The sequence below is a fragment of the Electrophorus electricus genome, chromosome 7, assembly GCF_041902795.1.
Source record: "Electrophorus electricus isolate QZ-2024a chromosome 7, ASM4190279v1, whole genome shotgun sequence".
In the NCBI taxonomy this organism is placed as follows: domain Eukaryota; kingdom Metazoa; phylum Chordata; class Actinopteri; order Gymnotiformes; family Gymnotidae; genus Electrophorus; species Electrophorus electricus.
The window spans coordinates 28,964,500-28,988,369 of record NC_137503.1 but is presented as its reverse complement, the minus strand read 5'-3'; the positions used below and the strand labels follow the sequence as shown (position 1 = coordinate 28,988,369).

At 45.2% G+C, this 23,870-nt stretch overlaps 1 protein-coding gene across 4 annotated transcripts in view; it reads right to left on the bottom strand.

Moving 5' to 3' along the window:
- klhl29 (kelch like family member 29) overlaps positions 1-23,870 on the bottom strand; it is a 136,170-nt gene that overhangs the window by 2,558 nt on the left and 109,742 nt on the right. For all 4 annotated transcript variants that reach the window (XM_035524689.2, XM_026997772.3, XM_081717934.1 and 1 more), the window contains 4 exons: positions 14,803-14,985; positions 14,304-14,484; positions 5,514-5,707; positions 74-218 (listed from right to left, as the gene is read on the bottom strand). In XM_035524689.2, coding sequence (XP_035380582.1) covers positions 74-218; positions 5,514-5,707; positions 14,304-14,484; positions 14,803-14,985 — 703 coding nt within the window. The remainder of the gene's footprint in view (positions 1-73; positions 219-5,513; positions 5,708-14,303; positions 14,485-14,802; positions 14,986-23,870) is intronic.

Sequence of the window (23,870 nt, the reverse complement as noted above, 5' to 3'; positions counted from 1 at the left end):
TGTCACACGTCAGTGCTGAGAACAGATTTAATCGTGTAGCATGCTAGTTCAATCCATTGGTCATTAGGCCAACCTGCAGAACTGCCTGGAATGGTTCATGTTGGACCCAGCTTTGATGTTGCCCTTGTCTGGGTCGTAGATGGTGGTGGCTCTGGCGTAGGCTCCACCCAGGATGAAGATGAATCCATTGAGGCTGACAGCAGGGGCATACTTGTTATCTAAATAACCCAGAGAGAACATGTGGGGAAGAACAGAATTTACCACTAAAATGCCATACTCAAATTTTCTGTGGGATAATGGTATTATTTTGCCTTGCATGCCTCCTGATGTCAGAGACCTGCAGTTCCACCCAATCCTTAGATCTGAGCTCAGGCCTTTCAGGCATTTGAGTTGGCAGAAACCAAAAGCCATGTAGCCTTTTACCAGTGTTTCTATGACTGCCTGCTAGGATTATTTAAGTCAAATCAGTCCCAAGTTATTGTGCAATCTTTGCATAAATGTGCTCTCACTACATTCTAATGAAATATCAATTAATTGTATTACTGACTGCAAAGCCTATTACAGACACAGAACAACTTTGGTATTTTGTTAATATTCCTGTATGTTTCCTGCATGCTTAGATGCGGACGATTTAATCACAAAGAGATTCAAAAATGTAATTTAGCATTTAATTCTCTGTTCTCTTCTAGGCTGTCTTCCCTTTCCATACTATTTTCCCTCAGGCCCAGTTGCTTTAGGCTTTGTTATTATTAACCAGAAGATTGATTGACCACCTTTGTAGAAATGCGAACAGTAGCTTAGTGTGGTCTATCAATTTATTGCTTTCTCTCTGCGTTATGCCTTTAGTAGCAGCACAATGATTCTTTGTCAAAAACAATGGATTTTAAAAACACTTCCCAATATATGAACATGTATAAATAGTCAAAGAATAGCTTCTTTCACTGAGGGCAAATGACTGAGAATGAAACACCTGGCCATGCTGAGTAAAGGAAAGGTCGTGCGGCAGCATACGAAGAAGGTGCGATCAACGAGCCTCGCCTTTCTGACGGGGAAATTGTCTCCCAAACGATTACAGCTGGGCCAATTTATCATGCCTATGAATAATTCACATGGCCATGTTTGAGGTTTTAAAGTTTTTATTTTTTTCCCTACCCGCCTGTGTTTGACGCTTGAGAAACCGTGCACGGAAGGAATCTGTAAAACAGCCGTTGGATTTAATGGCGGAAACATAAGCGCGTCAGCTGGGTGCTGCACGGCTCTACCGGGCTCTCCGAGTGCCGACTGCCAGGTGCATCTCATTAAAAGCCCTGCCACTCCTGCGTGAGTGACGGCCCAGATATAATCCTCTCTATGGCACTCCAAACAGTGCCAGTTGCAGATGGCACCACACAGCCGATGCAAGCGTTACCCAGGGAGAGGTGTACTCTCCTGTAACAGGTGTGTCATTCGCCGTCACTTCGGTCTGGCTGGCATATGGAGCGACGGAACACGGAAGCGATGGCAGCAGCGGCTGCTACTGAGAGCTTGAACGCTTTTGTTGTTTAATCCAAATCCAACACCAAGGACATCTCTCAGTCTCTAAAGCCCCTTGGGCCTCATTATCACATATCTACAAACATCTGCAGCCAAAGTTGGGGAGCAATAAAAACATATTCCCGAGCTCATTCCATGTGAACAGCTTCACTCATATGTGAGGGTCTCATAGCCTAAAACTGCCACAAAAAGGGTTCAAGCACATCACAAAGGGATTAAGCGCTGCTTCTTTGATGGCAAGATTCTGCTCACGGCAGGACAATCCAAGGTCTCTATCAAATGAGAGGACTGTCAACAGCAACACTAATAGTTCAAAATGGCAATTTGCAGAAATGCCATCCATCTGCTGGAGACAGAAGTGGAAAAGTCTATTAAAGAAGGCTGTCAGAATAGTCAGGGTTACAAAGGGAAACCAGTGAAATGGGGCAGGAGGGAATCTGTAGCTTTCGCTTTCTTAATAAATACCTTGAGGCTTCTGCACTGCGACCGGCTACCACTGACTCCAGTGTCAACTTGCCGGGCGACACGCTCAAGAATCCATAAAAGATAATGACGAATGCGACCCTCCTTGCCTGTGATTTGGGGGTCTAGATAATGTTTTCAGACAGGGCAGCTTGTAGCGGGGCGGCTCAGCCAGTGATGAATAGGAGGTGGGATGAAGACCCTGATGTGGTGTGCTAGCTGAGTGGCTGGGGGACAGTGTGGTGATAATTCATCGGACTGTTCAGAGGGTCCCCTGAATCACTTTTCAGTGGGCCCCTCTCGTCCGAAGGTGTGCGGCAATGCACCGTGATTTGGAGGAGTAATTGTTTTCGACCAGCACCTCCTGCGTTCTGCTTCCAGTGGCACTTCTCTCCCATGCCGCACGGCGCGGCCTTCAATGACAGCTTGTCTGTCAGCGGGGAGCATGGCGGCTAAATTAGTGTTCGAGGAAACTGTTCACAGCAGGGCCATGTGTGTGCATATTGGCTTTACCGAGTGTGCGACATCCTGTTTGCGTCTGTCAAATCATCAGTGAATTTGTGATGAGAAAATCATGTCAGGCATACAGGTGTGTCCTTGACTGCCAGTTGAGTGTGTGTGGGTGTGTGTGTGTGTGTGTGTGTACATGCATTTGCATATGCGTGTATTTGCATGCATTTGCCAGTTCATAACTTGAGAGGCCAATTCACACCTATTACTAGAGAAACTGAAAAGTGAATATTTTGAAAACCTCCCCTTGGTATTGAGCAGTTAGTGACATTTACATGCATTCAATAGCCTGACTAAGCTCTTAGTCAGTCTAAAAAACTGGACCGAACCAGTACGTTTCCAAGAGCTTTATAAAGAGCAGTCTGTTCACAGCCCTGTTTACATGCACAGCAGCATAATCTGACTTTACAACAGTAAGCATCCTCTTCATGAAGTTTACCCATGTGCAAGCTTCCCAATTTTTAAACACAAAACACAGTACCAGGCTTTCTGAAGCTGACACTGCCATTTCTTTATCCATATTCAGACATTTTTTGGCAGCACATTTAAATGTGTCAGCATTCCTTTTCTGTATTTGAAGAACCTCATTATGCCGATTTATAGCAGAACATTAAGCGTAAGGGACATCTCTTAACCCCCTCTAAAATGCAGACCCCTTCCTGTTTTATTTGCTTTTCCCTTCCAAAACACAAAAGCTGTTTGTGGTCTAAAGATGGCATCACACTTGTGGGATTACAAGAAGTGCCACAAAATATCAGAAGTACTCAATGAGAGTCAGTGGTTCAATCTAAGCAATTACATGTCTGAATAATCAAACTAAAATCGGCCTGGCCCACATGTATTAATTGGGATAAACTAAGGTCGACCAAGTATGGATTTTAAAACTAAACTTGTAATAGGGGTACAGAGAACAGATGTGGTAGTTCTTACAACCTCCAAAGTATTCATTTTAAATGTAATAATGATTAATGGTAAAGTTTAAAAATACCACTTATGAAATAATCTCCTAGTGTTGCCAGGAGATTAACCCAAAGTTAGTCATTTTGGCAAGCAACACCAACTTTTTATATTTATACTCATATGGCCAGCATTTGGTTAGATCTGAAAATCTACTTTTTGAAGAAAACTTCAAAGAGCTGCATTTGAAAAGTAGCCACCAACCTCCCATCACATTTATTTTCATCACCTTGTGGTGAGCTTTTAATTGTGTGTGATCGTGTGTAAAACAGATGTGGCATATCAGTCACATGATGTTTTGGTTACGAAAATAATAGGCACTAATGATGTGTCCTTACATGGGGTTGTCACTGCCTATTGAACACATGTAAGCATTTTATGGACAGTCAAATTTTCTCACCCTCCATGATTGACAGGCAATATCATGACATACCAGCTTTCTGGTGGGTGTTGTTATGGGTGTTCAGTCTCAAGATGTTTACACACACAATTTTTAATAAATGTACACGTCAAAAAAAATACTTGCAAGTGATTGCTGTTAAGATGTTTTGATTCTTCTATAGACCAAGATCTTAGTCAGTCTGACAATCGGACTGTGCTGTTTACATGTTCCCGGCTTGTTTTGACTAGCAGTCATAGTTGGACTAATATCGATGTGCATGGTGTGCATATAAATGTAGTTACTGTGTGAAGCATGAGAAGATCTTCGTGCAAAGAATTTCAGAGTAATGGAACAGTGCATGACCATGTGTTTAATCTACGACTTACACAGCTGCTTCTTGTGTGCTGGAAAATGATGCACAGAGGCTAAACTGATTAGGAGAACAAACTGTTGGGAAGCTACTTATTATTTGTAATTAGAAGAGTGGAAACTTCGGTCATGGTTTTGGGTAAGCTACTTTCACCTTAGAGCTTATAATGGTTGACAAGGCAAGGTTATCTGTATTTCTCTGAAGGAAGGTTTTAAAGTTGTAGTATTATAGACCAAATAGTAGCTTGGCTAAACACATTTTAAAGCAGCCTTCCAAGTGCTGTTCATTCCATAGCAAACATTGCAGGATGTTTTTGGAATTACAAAGTCCAAGTTTTTTTTTTTCACACAATGCACATTACGAGAATGTTTAGCGAACGCTCCCATGCGGCTGCGTTACGAGCCGCTGGCATGTTTCCTGGTCATGCGATAGAGAGGTTTTGGAGCGATCTTTGGCTGCGAGAAAACGTCAACACTATGACTTTGTGAAAAGACGCGCTCCGCTTCGGGCAGAGTCCCGCCCTTCTGCCCCCCCGTGCCGCACATGCTCCCCGTGATCATTTCAGGGTGCAAAACTGATGTAAAAATCCCTGCTGCCAACCCCCTGCTTACTCAGAAATTAGTTATTTTGAGAAAGAGGGAGTGAGATTGCGGGTGATAGCTGAAAATCTGCAGAAACCTTCTACAATCCCTCCATTACCCTTGCCTCTGGTTGCTACAGCCTTAGACTAATTTACACCTAACAAATCATTCATTCTGTCCAATCACACGTGCCCATTGCCAGGTGACAGACGGCTCGTTCTGAGGGAGAGGGAGAGATATGGAGAAGTGGATGGTGTCTGAACAACTCGCCCACCCTCCAGTGCTGAGATCACTAACATTTTCCCTTCTCACACCTGAGCCCCAGGCAACATCTGCTCTCCCTCTCAGCTCTGATAATGAACTCCTGTCCTACACACTGGGACGGAGACCAGAGACACATCGGGTCCACTGGGGGGCACCCGACATGACTCCCAACAGCTCCTATTTTGATACTGCATCACACACACCCACATCATCTTTACTTTACTTTTTCAACTTTGCACATTTCCTTCACATTTTCTCTACTTCACTTGACCGCCCCCACACCACTCCACTTTGCTACCTTAACCTTTAATTAGGTCCTTCCCGTCTTTGAAAACCATGTTCATTAATGCTCTACTTAATCATATACGTGCAGAGCAAAAAAACTAAACAAAAACCACACATAGCTTGACTGAAACGAACCACTGTTGTTACTCCCCAAGCTTCACCCTCTTACCGATCATGGGGGACTCGATGAAGCTCCAGGTGTTGGTTTGGGGCACATAGGACTGCAAGACACCAGCTGAGCGACCGGCCTCGTTCACGCCTCCGAACACGTACACCTTGCCCCCGCACACCGTTGCTGCAGCCGAATGCACAGGCTTGGGCAGGGGAGAGACCGTCTCCCACTGGTTAGTGATGGTGTCGTACCTGGAGAGATGGAAAAAGGAGCTGGTCAGGGCTTTTATCACCCTCTTCCCTACCAGCGGCAATTAGCAGAGGAGCACCTGCTGCCTTCGCAACCATCGTTATCGGAAAAATGGGACCCTTTCACGTTGGTGGTCGCTTTTGTTATGGAATTGTGCTTGTGTTGGTGGGCTGACTGGTAGAGGGCAGAGCTGAGGCCACGGCTACCGCCTCTACACTGCGGCTATTGCGATGGCCAAGTCTGCAGTCTGCTCAGCACGCGGCTCAGCAGGCTCAGCCATCCAGCTGGAGAGCTCATCCTCAAGCCTATTGTTTTGAGGCTCCACAATCAGGGCTCCTTTGAATCAGTTCAGAAGCACTCCTAATGACCCTCAAAGATTCATTAGTGCACTGAACACATTACATTAAGATCACTTGTGCTGCCGCTCTGAAACGTCCATTGCTGCTGAGCATTATGTATACAGAATTAGGTTGTTTTTTTCCGCATATGTGAAGAACCTGTGATGGTTATACATGCTTGTTTGACCTACTTAAGACAAATCTCCTTTGAAGTCAGTAATATGTTCATTCAGTTCATTCCTTCACTTATTTCTTTCATCACAACCTACAAGTTGATAGGCAGCTAGTGACTAGGGCATTGGCGAGCCAGCAGCATGAGACTATCTGAATTCATTCATCTGCTTCTGAGGAGGTGAGCATGAACAGCATGTGGGAATAATGTGCCCTCTAACAGCTGCTGAGAGGAATGTCAAAATAAACTAAAATAAAGTTTAGGAAGTTGATTTAAATCCTGCTGTTTTAATAGTGGCAACCAATGCAACTGGACAAGAAAAAGGTTACATTAAAAAATAATAAAGGAACAGAATTACAGCATTAAGCCCAATCATAAGACAAATGTAAACACTTGCCCAAGTAAGTTCACAAACTAACTAGCTCACAAATGGGTTTGCCAGTGGCAATAATAATGTACTCATTTATTAATAGTAATTGTTAGGTGACAACAAATGGGTGAGGAATATAGGAGCTTCAGCTAGATGTACAAGAACATTGGTAAATTCTGAACTTATGAACAAGATAAATTCAAATTCATTGAACTGGTAATATGAATATGATGTACCTACTATTTGCATAGAATATATTCAAACACAATGTTCTAGTTTTCTACAGATTTCTACTGATGTGCATGGTCTTAAAAGCTTTTACTAATTTCTTTACTGCTGTGTGCTATGAACGGCACTTCATAATATACAACATGGTACTGTGCCAAAACCGAGACTCGTGATATGCTGTGGCCTGGCGGGATAGCTTACTCTATGTGTGTAAATGAAATGGAAGAGAGTGGGAGACAGTAAGCAGGAGAATGAGGGGGTGATGTTGAAGGAGAAGGGCAGCAGAGGTGAATCACAAACCGGTATCACTGCAGAATCTGTCGGCTGATGTCCTCCCGCAGGATGCTGTTGCTACGCTATGTGATGGTATCATCACAGCCATGTCGTAATTATGAGCGCTACTGTATCATGACCCAGATTCACCCACCACACTCCCATCCCCTTCCCTACACATCCAGACAATGTAATCACGCTTAGAGAGCCACAGGGAAGAGTGTGATTGGCTGCGTTAATAACCCATGGGGCACAGGGAGATGATGAGCCTAGCCGGAGGAGGAGAGTGCGGCCTATTATAAAGACCTAGAGCGAGCGGTGGCTTCACTGGCACCTTGTCAGCCATGGGATTTGTTTCCAAGTGCATCAGGATCGAACAGCCAGCTGCTCACAAGGTGTTTGGGAAGTTGTGTGCATGTTTAGCAAATCAGAATACCAGGAAATAGAACATTTTGCCTGCTAGGTAGGGCGTCCCCTTACCAGTGTCGGACCCCTAGGAGGGGTTGCCGTGGCACTGACATGTGTCCAAGCCCCACACCACTGTAGTGGCCTTCGCGATAGGCCGTGCACAGCCTTTAAATGCAAGGGAAAAAAAATTCCGACCCCACCCACTCGGCGGGGAAGTGCAGAGGTGAGTCATTTAAATCTCAGCAAAGGCGCCTAACCGAATTCCTCTCAAGGCCTTATCGATGCTGCGCTCTGATGAGGACATGTGTGGGGCTTATCTCACACTCTCTCAGGTGCAGCCACGCAACAGCCTATTGAGTGGAGAAGGTCATCGCGGACGCTCCACTTACCATGCCAGTGGCTCAGCTCCCTAAAGCTGTAGTGTTTTCATGCATGGCGATGCCTGGAATCAATATGTTGATTGTGTGTGTGTGTGAGGGGGAAAAGAAGAAGAGGTCAGCCAGCATCTGGCAGGGTTTCACTGCGTAAATCTCTAGCTATTGCTGCCAACTCCACTCCGTCAACACTGTGAGCCGGTCAAAGACTGTCTAGTGCAATAGGTTAGCTTGGCACTACTAGACACTGCGGGATGAATGCTGGATTTAGAAATACCCATTCCATGGGTTTAACACACGTAACGTAATGTGCTTGCACAGTCGGGCTGTCAGGCCTGAAGGCACACAGCACCGCTCCTGACTTTTTCTGCGGACCTCACAGAGAGACGACGGCCAAAGACGCTCTGTCGTCCGGCAGTTCCCTGCACAACTAACCTGGGAAGCTGGGAACAGGAACAGGGAAATCTACCAGGATATGGAAACACGCAGACAGACAGCACATTTGAATAAAGTGACGTTTCTCCATGGTGTTCTTGCCAACATGGTGGTGTTGCAAGAATTAAAAGCAATAATAATTTTTCTTAAGAAGAGACAAAGAGGGTCCCAGTAGCTCTGTGAACGTGAGCAAAAATAATAGTCGGAATACTGCTTTAATGAGATAAAATGTACTCATTGCAAGACAATTTACACCCTATAATTCTGAAGAAATACTGCTCTAATAGATTATATTCTCAATATTTTTATGCATTAACCCTAAAGCTATTAGAGATGGCTCGGTAACAGGACAGAATTACAATTAGTATGCCTGTTTTAGCTCAAGCAAAACAAGTTCCATGCAACTAATGAGTTCTATTGTATCCACATAATGCATCGCAATGTTTCTTGGTGACAAAGTTGCCCATTACTTTGCAATTAGAAATCTGGTCTCCTGGAATACATCCACTGTAGGCTCCCCTGCCCTATCTTACATTATGATTAAGTGTGCTCTTTGAACACCTCCAGTGTAGTCGGGATGAAGAAGCTTAAATCCACAGTGTTGGAATGACACTGACAGATCTTAATTATGAAGTGTTGCTTTCTGCCGTGCTAATAGCTTCATCACTGTCTATTAAAGCAATTCTTCAGAGTCTTACCTTGGTATCTGAGGAATCAGACATCCACTCATTAATAACACACACTGCTGCAGATTCATAAGCACTTCTATGAAATAATGAGTAGTAATTATATGAAAAGACTGCTGTGGAAATCTCTGCGGTGAAATCCAACCCACACAGGTTAATGTTCTCATTACTTTTAGTTTATGATTTGGATTCTGCAGAATGCTGTGCAGAAACAGAGAGCGTAAAGATGCCAGTGTATCACAGGGCCAAGTTCTAATGAACAAAACTTGCAGATCGTGTTTCAGGTGAACAAGTGCAATATTCAGGATCCCACAGTCAACAGCATGTGGCAAGTTAAATGACCAGCCTGAGCAAGCACTACACACTGTTCACTGTTCCTGACCAAACAATGGGCTTGATCCTTTTCCAGTTATTGCCTACATAGGTGTGTGTGTGTGTGTGTGTGTGTGTGTGTGTGTGTGTGTGTGTGCGCGCGTGTGCATGCGTGTGTGCATGTTTTAACAGCGAGGCGCCTGTAATTAACACTGCAAAACACCTTTTAGTCAAGCCTGCCATTTCTGAGAGTAATTCATAAATACAAAAAAAAAAGAGAAGTAAACCATCCCCCCATCAAGCAGGAGAGCAGGCCAGAGCACGCGAGAGCAGAAGAACAGCTAAACAACTGCAGCCTTCACCTTCCTGCCACCTTCTGCTAATCCACTTCTGACAGGGGCTGTAAAACCAGTCCTCCTCGATCTGCCCCATAATCCTGTGAATAAACTCATTTGTAATATGGTCTGCCACTCCACCCTCGCACACACGCACACACACACTGTTCTGCATCCGCGCCCCCATCTCCTACTCCATCATTGCAGAGGGCACCTTCAGCCTCCGTTAGGAGGCCTGCGCACCGCTCGGCCTTCCGGCTTAATTGGATTTGCGCGTCACACACAAACAGCAGCATTACAAGTCGACAGCCGAGTAGGTCATACGCCAATTATGGCCCCTCAGTCCACGAGTGACAGCAGCCCGGAGGAAGTGGGCCTGGGACTTCATTAGCCACCGGGCGCTTCCCGTTTCATTAGGAGCCGAATGAGGCGGCCTGTCTGACGCTTCCGTGCGCCAGCCCACAGCCACGCTTGCAGGGCGAGAGTCGAGCCAGAGGGGGCGGAGCTGGCCGAGGGTTGTTATTATCCAGCAGACACGGTAGTGACATCTTCCCCTGCCAACCATAGCAGGCTTTTAAGAGATGCAGGTCAGCACGCTTTGAGTCTCCATGCGCCTCCATCTGACCTGGCCCTGTCCTCTCCACGCTTGCTTTCAGACAGCTTCTGCTGGCTCTCCTCCTGCTGCCAGCAGGAGGTGATTATGGATCCTCGGATATTTCTAATGAATGTTTTTCATGCACCCTTCCACAGTGTTTTTCTCTCTCCTGGCCCCCCCTGTTTTTGATTCTTCATCATAAGCCCTCTCTTCAGCGGCAGGACCCGTGGTACAGCAGAGCTGCAGGGTCAGGCTGAGCAGGAGGCGTAATGCAGGGGAAGAAGCCTGCCAGTAAAACAGGAATTTACTGCATCAGCATCGTTTATCTGGGTGATAGTTCACGATATCCCTGCCACGTCTATTCCTTCCTCCGACCTAATACCTTCCTGGGGCACGGCTGAGATTTGTCCCTGTCAGCTGGCCCCGGAGAGGCCGGCAGCGGCAGGAACGCCATTGGCTGTGCTATCGCTCCTGCTCCTCCAGCCTGGCCTTATCACTGTCTCGCTCCAGGGGATGGCACTGCTCAAGTGCAGTGCACGTTTGCAAATAGCTCTCGTTAGCTACCTACTGCGACTAAACATACCCCTCTCGGAGAGGGCAGGGGAGCGAGCCCGGGCTCCTCCCCAAGCTCGCCGGGCCGAGACAGGAGCAGCCGGCTGACCCAGCGTGCTCACAGAACGGCGCCCACGGCTGTGCACGTGGAGCCCGGGTGTGGCGGGTGGAGGGGAGACGTGGTGGGGGAAAGGGGTTCACAATTAGTGGCTTGCCGTCGTCATCGCACCAATTTTCCCTGCTGGTGGAGACGGGGTGAAGCAGGGTGGCGAGGATGAAAACCAGCTTTTTACCCAGCAGGGATGGCACAGCGGGTGACAGTTCTGAAGGCTGCTTAATCCCACCGAGTGCTGGATTAGCACTGCAGGAGCGAATGGGATCTTACTGCTTCACTACTGTACCAATGCCCACAGGGTCCTCACTGCAGCAGCCTAGAACTGGCTGCATACTGTAAACCAAAGCACACACACCCACACACCCACAGTCCTTCAATATCTTGTGCATACAGGCACACTTCCCTACTCCTTAGAGCACACACACAAGTTCAAGTTCCCCATTTCCACACATACACACACCCCTCCATTATCACCCATAAAGTGCTTCTGAAGAAATTTAAGAAGAGAGTGATGTTAACAGTGGTGTCAAAGTTCATCGTGGCTTTCCAGGATCTGTGCACAAGGGGGTAATACTAACTGTTCAGTGTGCGTGTGTGAGTGTGCACGCATGTGTGCATGTCAGATGGGCCGCCGACAGCCTTGACAGCTTCTTCGGGTTAGAGGACAATGAGGTTAGGATTAGTGTCAAAACATTTCTTCTGAGGGAAACTGAACTTCTGCCAGAGCAGATTCTGTCTCACTGAATGGACCATGGCAGGGGGCTCTCTCGTCACGACACAGAGCGTTTGAACCCAGAGCAGAAAGCACAGGCTTTTAAGCCTGGGGTTCCTGCCTCTTCTGCTAATTAGTCACACCAGGCCTGTGTCTAAAGGACTTGAGCTTCACCGTATATTTGAAAACAAATTCAATAGAGCCAATATCACGAAGGATAGGACACCCTGCTAGATAATTGTATTCCCTACCTGCTGAGCCATTTTTTAGTGAGTACTCTTTTAGGAGTTCTACAGGTGTTTCTCTTCTTTTTCCCCTCATTCACTTTGCTTTCAGTGTTTTGAGTGCCAGTGTTGTATTCACTTTAAATGTTTTGTAGTGGCTTTCACACAACTAAGAACACAAACAAAAATATCAAAAAAACACAAAAGGAGCACAGAAAAAGTGAAGTTTCAGTAACAGACATAAGCCGAGAAAAAAAAACAAAAAAACTCTTCTTGAGGTTACATCCAGATTAGTGCCAAAAAAACAAAAATAAACCTGTGCAGTGAGTATTGTAGAGCATGGGGAGGAGTAACTATTTTACCAGAATGTTCAGAAAGCATTAAAATGTCTAAAAAAGTTACATAAGCATCAATGAATGATATTTACTACAGTAGCCTATTCCTTTTCCAAGTTTGTAAAACCCATTGAAGTCAGAGCAAGCAAACATCCAAAATGCGATTAGAATAACACCTATGTGCCACTGGGGAAGCGTCTCTATCCTTCAGGCTTTTAGTTGCTAACTTTCACTCATGAGATTTCAGGGCCTTGAATAATAACACTCTTATGGTGAGCAATTCATAATTAATCAGATGGCTGTAACTACTGTCTGTTTGCATTTCATTTTCATAAAATGAAATTTTCATCATGGAAAAACAATCACCCACTTTTCTGTCTCGGTTGTAAACAAATGAGCCAAAGCCGTTGAAGCGTTTCCTGGTACACAGCAGGAACCTTGCCCTGAACGCATTCTGCAATCCCCTAACCTAGTAACCCAGAGAGCGCTCAAGCCATCTCTGTCTCACTGCTGCTCCCGGCCCCCACGCTGGGCAGGCAGAGAGGCCGCGGACGGCAGCCTTGGGAAAGGCTTGATTGAAGACATAATTCCGAGTGTGGGCGATTTCATGGTTAGGAGCATGAAAAAGCCAGGGAAGGATGGATGGTGGGCCCACAAATTAGGAGAGTTAGGGGCCAAGGGAGGCGAGGAAAGACGGACTCGGGCCCATAAGCGCCAGCGCGTAAACACATTCTCCCCCAGCGGTGTCAATCAGCCTCTGAGTGCAGACAAACCGTACAGCTGCGGTGGAGCGAAGTGCCGGGCAAGCCGTGGTGCAGACCTCCCTCTGCGGGTGCAGCGGAATTCCGAGCGGGAGAGCTCCGCCGCCTGGTGAAACAGCACTGCACACCATATCCCTCAGTGGATCAGCCCCATGGAAGAACAGGACGGTGCCCAGACAAGTCTCAAAGTTGGAATGCATTAAAGGGCACAACGATGCTGGGCTTAAAAATGAGGTGGGCTAGGAAGGGTGTCCACCAACCAGGGCAAGAGGTGCGATGCAGGAGTCACTGCTGCCGAGCCTGGCGCAGAGAGGAGGCCTCCATGCAAAAACACACACCTCCTCCCAGCACAATCCGCATCGCGCACACAGTCAGACGGAATAAGGCATGCAAACACGGATAGGATATTCCGACGTGGCGGCACTAGGCTGCCACAGCTGAAATAGCACACTGCGCAGTAACACAAATAATGCATGCTGATCCCTGTGCTGCTCCTCTGGCCCGACGTGCACCATGCTTGCTTGGGGCTCAACTCGGAGAACCATAAATAATGGGAATGTTATGGTGAGCAGGGAAGTTATTAGATCCGTTTACCAGCACATCAGACAGGTCTGGCCCAGCCTCCATTAAATCTAGGGAACATTCGGTCAGCGGAGTCTCTCTCACGCACAAGCTCATGCCCGTGCGTGCTCGCCAACAGCAGACTGGTGAGAAACAGCCGACGCTGCCCAACATGGTAATGTTCCTCTTTCGCGAAAGCACAACGTGTCGGCAGCTCTCTGTGGCAACTCTAATAGGCAGGAGCAAGGTGTTACTATTATGTGGTTGCTGGTCGGCAGGAAAATATTCCATCATAATGTCGCAGTGTGGCAGCATTAAGGAAAACTATCGAATTATAGGTTTTCATTTTGAGGAACTTATGTGCTGAGAGGGACTCCTAAGCTCCATTCACTCTTGTAATGAGCCGCAGCAACTTCCTTTAATAAGAGCCGTAATGTTTTTTTGATTGCCCCGTTTAATCTCGCTCTTGTGTGCTGGCTGCAGCTCCGGCGTCTGGCCCTTTTCACACGCACTCACTTCAGTAACTTCCCAGAACCAGACAGAGGCGTCAGAGACAAGAGGCGGAGCCATCACACCCAGCCCATGAGGTTAGCTGATGTATGGCAATGGAGGTAAGACTCCAACCGTGTCCTTCAAGCTACTGTGCCTCTAGCCAGACATGCACATTATCAGATCGGTACTTGTTGACTTATCTTTAGGTTTTAAGCTGTTTTGTTGACTTCCACTGTGTTAAAATATGAAATCAATAAAAGAGCATTCATTAGCTTCAATCATGGCTAAAATGGTTTTTGATGAGAAGCAATAGAAATGACCTTTCGACATGGTCCAGGTTCCCAGCTACACCCTGTCCTCCGATAGTGTAGAGCTTCCCGTCGTACACCAGGCTGTTGTGTCTGCAGCGTGGGACAGTCATGCGAGACACCAGGTTCCAGTTGTCCAACAGGGACATATAGCACCACACATCTGCCACGGTCACCCCTGACTCGGTACCACCTGAGGAAAGAGGGCAGTGACATTCGCGCCTCAGGAATCATGTAGATCCGCAATGCTCTAATTAGAGTTCATTTACACTCTAAATGATTCAAAAAGCAGGATATGAACATTTTCATGTATATTTACAAGAAATGTGCAAATTTTTGCCTCTGGAGGAAAGTGTGTGTGTGTGTGTGTGTGTGTGTGTGTGTGTGTGTGTATATATGTGTGAGGGGGTGCAGACTTTAGCAGACCATGAACAAACTGTCAGATGCTTGTCACCTGACAAACTGGTGCTAGGTAGAAAAGAAAGCGCTCAGTCACCAGAGGAAGATATACCTGACAGATAAATATTGTCCCCGGCTGAAATGACGCTGAAGAACTCGCGGTCGTAGAAAGGCAGGCTAGCAAGCGGATACCACTTGCTGTTCTGTGGGTTAAAGCAGGTGACCGCAGTAAGGGAGCGCTGGTTCATTCCGATGGCCTGCCGCCCTCCGACTAGCACTATAACCTCTGCTACTCCTGCCGGGTAAAGACAAACAGAACACCACATGAGCATGTCCCCTTAGGGCGACGCTGTTGATGTGATCAAACGTGTACAGGGCATTCAGCTATCAACGAGCACTGGTGGAATGTACAGCTTTGGGGATTCACTGATCAGCAACTTTGGACTGTGTCCAAATCCAGCAAGAATATCAATACAAAAGCAATATCAATAAAGCAGATGGTGTTAACTTTCGTTAAACACATAAACACTATAGCACAGGAGTCAAAAAGGCTGAGACCTATTTAACTTCCAATTTCAGTATACTGGCAAACCTGACTGCATTATATAAACATGGTTTTTCAGGGTAACCTACATGAGGTAGGCAGTGTTTGTGTAGTGAAGAGTGTAACAAAATTATCAGAGCTTAGCTAATCTCATAACCATCTGTTCGGCTGTATGCCCTCCAGTGACTTACAACCATGGACAGGTCGGTCTGAACCCCCTGACAGAACAAGTGCATTACTTTAACATGTGGACTCATCCATGGACCTGAATTCTTCCTGAGCGTTCAAAAAACTGTATTTTTATATGTTAAAACGCTGATAAGATTCACTAGCTGTGTTTCAGACAAAACAATAAAAAACAAAAAAAAACAAAAAATACTTTCATGCGTTCATGGATGTGTAATGAAGAATTCGGGTCTTCTCAGGTGTGATGGAGTAAGAATGCATATGTTTGTGTGAGAGGATGAGCCAAAACGTCATGCCACGTGCAGTCACCTGCCCAGGTTCTCCGCCAAGGCACCTGACAGAGCGGCCTTTGTTTCAGCAGTGAAGACAGAGACGGGGGGGGCAGAAAACCAGACAGAGGAGCACGAGAGCCGCAGACATTCCTGAGCTCCCTGTAACTGCTGCCTCATCTTTCAGAATCAATACCTGCCCAGTGCTCCCCTGACGATGGCAGCCAGGCTGATCCATGGGCTCTCTCGTCCAGCATCGCTCTTATAAACACTGTCATCTTTCTCCCTCTCTCGCTCACTCTCTTTCGCTAAATCTCTCTAGGGCAAGTACAAACAACTAGAGTGGGGGAAAAACAGATGTGCAAAAAAAAAAAGAAAAGAAAAACAGAGGAAACTACAGAGAGTTTTTACTTTTACCTGGATGCAGGATTGGATAGGAAGTGGGAAGAGTTGTCTGCTGTGGTGCAGAATGTTGAGAAATGTAGTGAAACTGCCATCTGTCACCAGAATGAATCTTTTTCTGACTACGACAGAGGACCAGGCCACGCATGAAGAGTTTTCACATGCCTTTAGCATGGCATTTTTCCTTATTATTTTATTTTACATGTGCTGCTATAGTGCTTATATGAGGTTACAGCATGGACTAGACCTAGAACCAGTACCATGTTCAGTCCCACACAAGAAAACAAGATCTAAGTAAATAATGTGAAGCTAGATCTCATACTTAAGAAGATTTCCAGGTTTCATAATTCAAATATGAAGCCAGATGTTTTTATAGTCTGATATTGTTCACATTCAGTCAGTTATCCAATCAAGAAAGTGTAAGATTATAGGCGCAATTTCAAAGAACATCTATGCCTACAGATTTTTGACGTGACAATGGAGAATGCACACAGAGGTGACTGTGCCCGGGAGATATCGCCAAAATATCACTGCACGGTTGGCCACCTATTGCCAGCTGATGCCTTCATTTGTTTATGTTCCCTCAAGTGAAACTTAAGTAAATTCCTGTTTTTCAAAGATCTCAAAGGAATGTTCAAACAGCAACTGCCTCTACCAACTTTTAAGATAACGCTGGTGTTCTGTGCTGACAAGGTTATGAGTAAACTCCATAATGAGCCATAATAATTAATCTAATTAAAAAGCTGTTTTGAGGTGTAGAAAATCTCCCTGTTGGGTTGTCAGATATTCTCACATTCCCATCACTGACATAGAAATCCTTGCCAGGACTCCTGGGGATTTCCTAGTGCCACACACTGCTCACGTCCTGATCGGAAGCTGGCGTACCCCGGCAAGCTTGCAAGCCCACATTCTCCTGCCATCCATGCTCACAGGAAATAAGAGTATGGGGAGACAAAGCAAACAGCCAATGGGAGATCAGTGAGTGTCCTTCTCCATCCTCCCCACTATGAGCCCACACAGCAGCCACCTGTCAATCACATAGCTTTAGCAGAGGCCAGGGGGCGGAACTGCAGACCCCTATCCAGGTTTTCTCTTTCACTCACTCTCTTTCTCTCTCCATGTTTGTCAGTGGAGAGCCCTGAAGAGTTGTGGGAGCCTGCACCTTTTGACAGGTGTCTCCCTGCTTGGCGCATTCTTCCTCCTCCTTGCACCGTCCAGCAATCACTGCATCCTCTTCCACCCCACTTCCTCTTAAACAACCTATCCATGGCACTGGATCAGCACCTGCCACTGGTAAATAAAGTCTTCCTGGACAGGGGATGGACCCAGCCGAGTTACCCCCCTCTGAGCTAAAGAGCAGTAATGATAGCATCTGCAGTGGAGAAGAGCAGTAAACCATTCTTTCTCTCTCCATCCCCCATTCTCTCTCTCTCCTCCACTCTTCATCTAGCCTCAACCCCTCTGAATCCCATCATGACCATGACCAACTCCTGAAGAGAGAGAGCTCCCCAGAACAGCCATCAGCATGGCCTGCTGTGGTATTCCACACTCCCAGCCTCACCTCACCTTGATGTTGAAGACTTATATTCCCATAAACCACCCTCGGTCAGCTCATTAGAGAATGCCAATCAGTGGTCACCAGCCTGCTGGTGAAATACGGTCCAGCTGGAGAAGAGATAATTTGCTTTTGGAACTGGTCATCAGAACATGCTGCCCGCAGTGTGCGGCTTTACATGCGCCAAACACAGGCTGGCTGTTGGGAAACGAACACTTTTCGCCCTTGAGTCCATTTTGCAAAAAGCACAGCAATGGAAGCTAGCTGTGATTCATCCTAGATATTTGTATGAAGTGGTTTTAAAGGACAAAAAGCTGAGGCTGGAGCCTGGGGAGTGTCCACATTTACACATACACTTGCAGGTCAAACACAGGGCACAGAGACGCGCCTCCCACCATGCTCCACAGAGCCAGCTGAATAGCAATCAAATACCTATTCCCCCTTTAAAAGGAAAAAAAGATTTATGACAGAATAACAAAGACAGAATCGGGCAATAGAGAAAAACAAGAGACTCCTTTGTCAAACTCTCATGAATGAAAAATGCAATAGAAATATCCAAGATGTTGCCAGTGCAACTCAATAGAGCAGACAGAAAATTGGAGCCGTAGAGATATGTTAGTGGATCATTTAATGGCATTTTAGATAGAGTACAAAATACTTAAAGCAAACTCCTCCACAGAATGCTCGGGACTGTTCAATACAGGACTCATTCACCCAGCAGGTGGATGGAGCAGTCAGCAGGTGAGCTACACTCAGACAATAGTCATGATTAGTTCTGACAGCTCTCACCGAAGTGGACTAATCTACCAAAAAACACATGTGGAATGAGAATTCAATTACAGAGCACGGTGCACAAACCAAACCACCGGTGTTGACACAGCAGCCAGAGAAGATGAGCAAGAAGTTGAATGCGGCCTGGCCTACTGAGAGCAGCTGGCATGTAGGGCTAGAATGCTCCTCATTACCTCACATGCAAGAGCCAGTGGCTGGCTGCTCCACAGGGCACATATCTAACCCCCACGTGCACCGCAGGAGCCACAGATGGCTAGTGAAGCCCTTTTTCAGGCAGAGTGGCTAATTAAACTAGCTACGCTTAGTGCTGCAGGTGACCCCACAAGTTATTAGGCATTGAAATTAATTAGACACAGTGACATCGTAAAACACTGGCCTCCTGTCCTTACCTTGAACAGATAGAAACCTGATGTTATAAAAAGGTCACAGTAGGTAGCAAATTAAACCTAAACAGTGCAGGTTCTCCAGTTTAGCTGCGCATTGCCCAAATGACAGGTTTTTCGAAGAACCGCTCATATGAACAAATTCAGTTCTCATCGATCATATAAGCAACTGAAGAGAGCTTGCTGGATTCACCAGTTTTCTCATGTTTTGAATTGTACTGAATTGTAGAGATTACACAAGCATGCTGAGATTATTCTGTCGGACAGTGGCATTCTACCTTTATATTTGAATTATAACATAACAAGATACAGATTTTCAAAACCATAGCCAATAGCATCCTAAACCATAATAATTATTTGTCCATCTCCACTTTCTTCCAAGGGCTTTATGCTCAAGGCCATCCATTAGAATACAGTAAACCACGATGTTATGCATGGCCACACTGCCTGTCAATTTTTATACACTGACATATCAGCCTTAAATTAGTGTGAAATGCAAGTCCTTTTGAAGGTTGGGATATTAATATTGATAGTGCCTGTCCAGGAGAACAACCTCTATTCTATCACCTGACAGTGCAGCATCATTCATGATTATACATATTCTCTCTTCCCTCTCCATGAGCATTTCCCATTTTACTCAGACACCTCCTTGCTTTGAGGAGAGGCTTTTGTGCTTGTTTGTTATTTTGTTTGTTCTTATGAAATGTAAAAAATTTGTTTCTAGTTGTTTTAGGTGTAAGCTTACGCCTCAAGCACATTTTTCTTTCTCTTTTCAGAAAATTGACAAGTGACAGGAAAAATAAACAATGTCATCTTACTGCCATCAGAAACGAAGCTTTGTGTCATGGTCTGGCAGTTGGCTAGGATCGTTTTTTTAATATACAGCTTTCCAGGTAGACCAGGTTCTCATCAACATGTGTTCTTGTACAAATGGGTGGTATTCATCCTGTTTATGTTGGTGTATTATGTGGGTAACAGTTCCCTTAATTTACAAATGTTGGCTAAATCAATCAAAAGAATCTTCACCTCATGTACAAAGTGTAAGGATGTTAAGATAAAAATGTGAAAATGTTCTTGTCTAAGGCCCAATTAAACTGTTTAAATGGGCCCTTGAATAGCTTTTGTTCAAAGGTGTCATTTCAGCCAGGATTATCTAACAAGCATCTATCGTAATACTGTTGGCTAGAAGAGAGGGCGAGAGCAAGATAATAAAGAGGGAAAGAGAGAGAGAGAGAGAGAGAGAGAGAGAGAGAGAGAGAGAGAGAGAGAGAGAGAGAGAGAATGTGTACATGGAAAAAATACAGGAATTATAGTATCTTGCTGTTTTGCAGCTTTTTGGATACATATTAGGCTTAATCATGCACTATGGATAATTTTCACTGGAGAATAAGCATTAACATTGTAATTAATCCCATGAAAAAAATTCTAATTGGGGTCTAAAAGGCTGACTTTTCAGGTTAAGTGCAGACAGTGCTGAATCTGAGTGTGAGAAACCAGCCCTATGGACAGAAGTCATTTCATTAGTTATTCAAGTACACATAACATCATAATCCACTCATGGCCAGGGGCGAAGGGAAAGTCAAGGGCTCTGAGTTCCTGGAAATTCAAATTTATCCCGTATGGTTCTTAATTAGCCTGGACTGCCTATGACCAAACTGCTGATCATTAATGAAGGCATAGTAATTATGCATTTGGAACAAGGAGACCAGTTACAGTTATTGTATGATTGCTGAATTTATTGGTAGACCAGAGAAACTGCTCTACCATGCAAAATATTTCCAAAATGGACATTAACTCATAGGTGAATAATGACCAGTCTAAAATCAGCTGTCTTAAAAAGGGAACGGTTTCTGCAGAGTAGAAACTGTAGAAAAATACAAAAGGTTCTACAGTAATGTCAGTGATTCAAAAGAGATTTTGTTTTACATGCCATTAAATGAACCATCTGGATTTCTAGAGAACAATATGACCTGGACAACCAGAACCCAGAATGCAAGAATAATCAGTTTCTAATACAAGTTTCTAATACAAACTCAGTCATTTTTTTTTCTCCAACAAATGAAATTTCAGATGAGGCTGAGGTTTTCTTTGGACAACATGTTAAGATCTCTTCATTATCATTATCAGCTGGATCCAGGCAGCAATGTGGAACCTATGATGGCAGATATTTGCCAAAACTACCAAACATAACCAAGAGAAGCATTGCTATGCTAGAATGCATGTGGAGGCTTGGTATTTGAGCCTGTACAGTCAATACGTTCCTCCATGAGAATCCGATCCCAGTGAAGGAAACAGAAGAGGAGAGGAGAGGAGAGGAGAGGAGAGGAGATGATAGTCCTGATGCCCTGTTAAACTCTTCCCTACTGTCGCTATGGGGAAGGCTGGCAGTTAGCCACAGGACTGTGAGAGCACGCCTTGCATTTCACTGTAAACATGCACATACACAAACACACACATCCATATCCGGCAGAAGGGAGAAATGTTTCATGGGTCAACATAACAATGCTGTGCTCTGTCTTTTCAGTAGGCTTATACAGTAGGCTTATCATACTGGCTCAGTTGGTGTATAAGTGAAGAGCTGTTTCATTCTGTGTGTGGGGGGAAGCGATCACTCACAAATGCTTATGCACATGTAGGCACGCGTGTACACACACACAGTCTTATTTTATCTTATCTTACTCACACAAATACTATCCTTGTTCTCTCCCCAAAACTGTGTCCATCTGTCACTGAAAATAAATTAAATTCACTTTCCTCTTTTCCTGAACTTTCTTTTCTCCCTCTCTTACTTTGTATGTATCTCTTTCTGGCCTTTTCTTTGTCCATTTCTGTCCCTCTCTCTGTCCTCTCCATCTTTCTCTCCATCCTTCTCTCCGTTCCTCTCTCTGTCCTTCTCTCTTTCTCTCTGTCTCTCTCTCTGTCCGTCTCCCTGTCCGTCTCTGTTTTTCTCTCTGTCCCCTCCATCCTTCTCTCTATCCTTCTCTCTGTCTCTCTCTCTCTCTCTCTCTCCATCCTTCTCTCTGTCCCTCTCTCAGTCCCTCTCTCGGTCCCTCTCTCTTTCTCTCTCTCTCCATCCTTCTCTCTGTCCCTCTCTTGGTCCCTCTCTCTTTCTCTCTCTCTCTCCATCCTTCTCTCTGTCCCTCTCTCAGTCCCTCTCTCTTTCTCTCTCTCTCTCCATCCTTCTCTCTGTCCCTCTCTCAGTCCCTCTCTCTTTCTCTCTCTCTCCATCCTTCTCTCTGTCCCTCTCAGTCCCTCTCTCTTTCTCTCTCTCTCCATCCTTCTCTCTGTCCCTCTCTTTCTCTCTCTCTCCATCCTTCTCTCTGTCCCTCTCTCTTTCTCTCTCTCTCCATCCTTCTCTCTGTCCCTCTCTCTGTCCCTCTCTTTCTCTCTCTCTTTCTCTCTCTCTCCATCCTTCTCTCTGTCCCTCTCTCTTTCTCTCTCTCTCTCCATCCCTCTCTCGGTCCCTCTTTCCATCCCTCTCTCGGTCCCTCTCTCGGTCCCTCTCTGTGATTGAATGTCTTCTGTCTGCTCTCAGCTGCTCTCATAACTAGGTCCTACTGGTGACAGGTCCTCTCACAGTGCATCACAGCCCCACTCCAGTGAACTGCCAGATGACCCAAACGTTTACACATTATGTACACATCCAAACATTCAAACATAGAAAAGATGTTGTGTGAAAACAAACAAAAACCCACATTTCTAAAGGTATTAAAAGTGTGATGTGAAAAACACATAAAACATTTATTACTCATGTGGAATTAAATCGCTCTGTTAAACCACATGCAATTAGAGACACAGCCAGTTTACTAGCTAACGTACCTTAGGTATCACATTTACTCATAAACTGCCCACTCCCTTAAACTGACATTTGTTTAGCAAGTCCCTTAATTCTTTGGAGCAGAAAAGACATTTTGCAGTGACACTACGCTTAAGCTAAGCCTGTAATACCTTTGGAGGATAATTAAACACTACTTTATAGAGAAAAGCCTCAAGTTCCTGGCAGATGAGGAGGAAAAATCTCTGAGCCTGAAAGCAATTTGCTCCTCAGCACAGGATACTTATTTCCATAAATATCTGATTTAATGGTCTAGACCTACATTATACACTGAAGTACTGGAGACTATGTATTTATGAAAGCATTACAGACATTTATTATGAAAATGCTGTTCCACATGACCACTCCGATAAAAACCTTTCACTGTCTCGCCTTCTCAATTGAGCCTGAACACATCACTGAAAATGACTTTGAAGAGCCGTCTCAGAAAAGCCAGTGACGAAATGGACAAGGCTAGTGCACAATATCATTCCTCTGAGGACTTTCTCCCTGTGCTTACGCTGCGCTTCAGCGCCTGGATTGCAGCTGACTGCAATCAATACCCAGCAGGGAAGAGAAAGGACCACAGTACATAAGGACTAAATAAATCTATACACCGTTCACACTGTCTGCCCCATCATGTTGTGGAAGCCACAGGGACTGGCCACCACGAGACTGTGAGAATGACTTGCCCGACCAGGCGGACCAACCCTCTTGCTGAACCAGAAATGTACTCTGATTATAGTTTATGATGGCTCAGGGAGACGCCAGAACATCAGCCTCACTGAAGCTCCATCAAGAACTGCTGCAATCAAAAGACCTAAACTGCAGAGGTGGAACGTAACAAAACACAATAAATCTCAATCCTCACTCATAAAGTGGCTGCTTCAGGGCTCTGAATTACACCTTTGTACTGCTTCTTTTGGCAACTTCAATCTTGCATGTTTTTGAGAAATTCACCCCTTTACTCTGATACATTTTCCCTAAAAACACGTAGTTCAGAATGTAGGAACAACAAGCTCTCCAATGATTCCCTTGAAGTGATGTACATTGTCTGCTTGGTTGCAAAGTTAGGAACTTTGAAACTTTGAGTAACATTTAATATGGATCAGCAATATGATGCAGAAAAACACTACCCGGGCTATTTATATTGATGACAGATGCAACATTAGTGAAAATTATTAAGAGAGTATAGGATTTTCATACTTTTCCACACAAATCATTATACTTGAAAT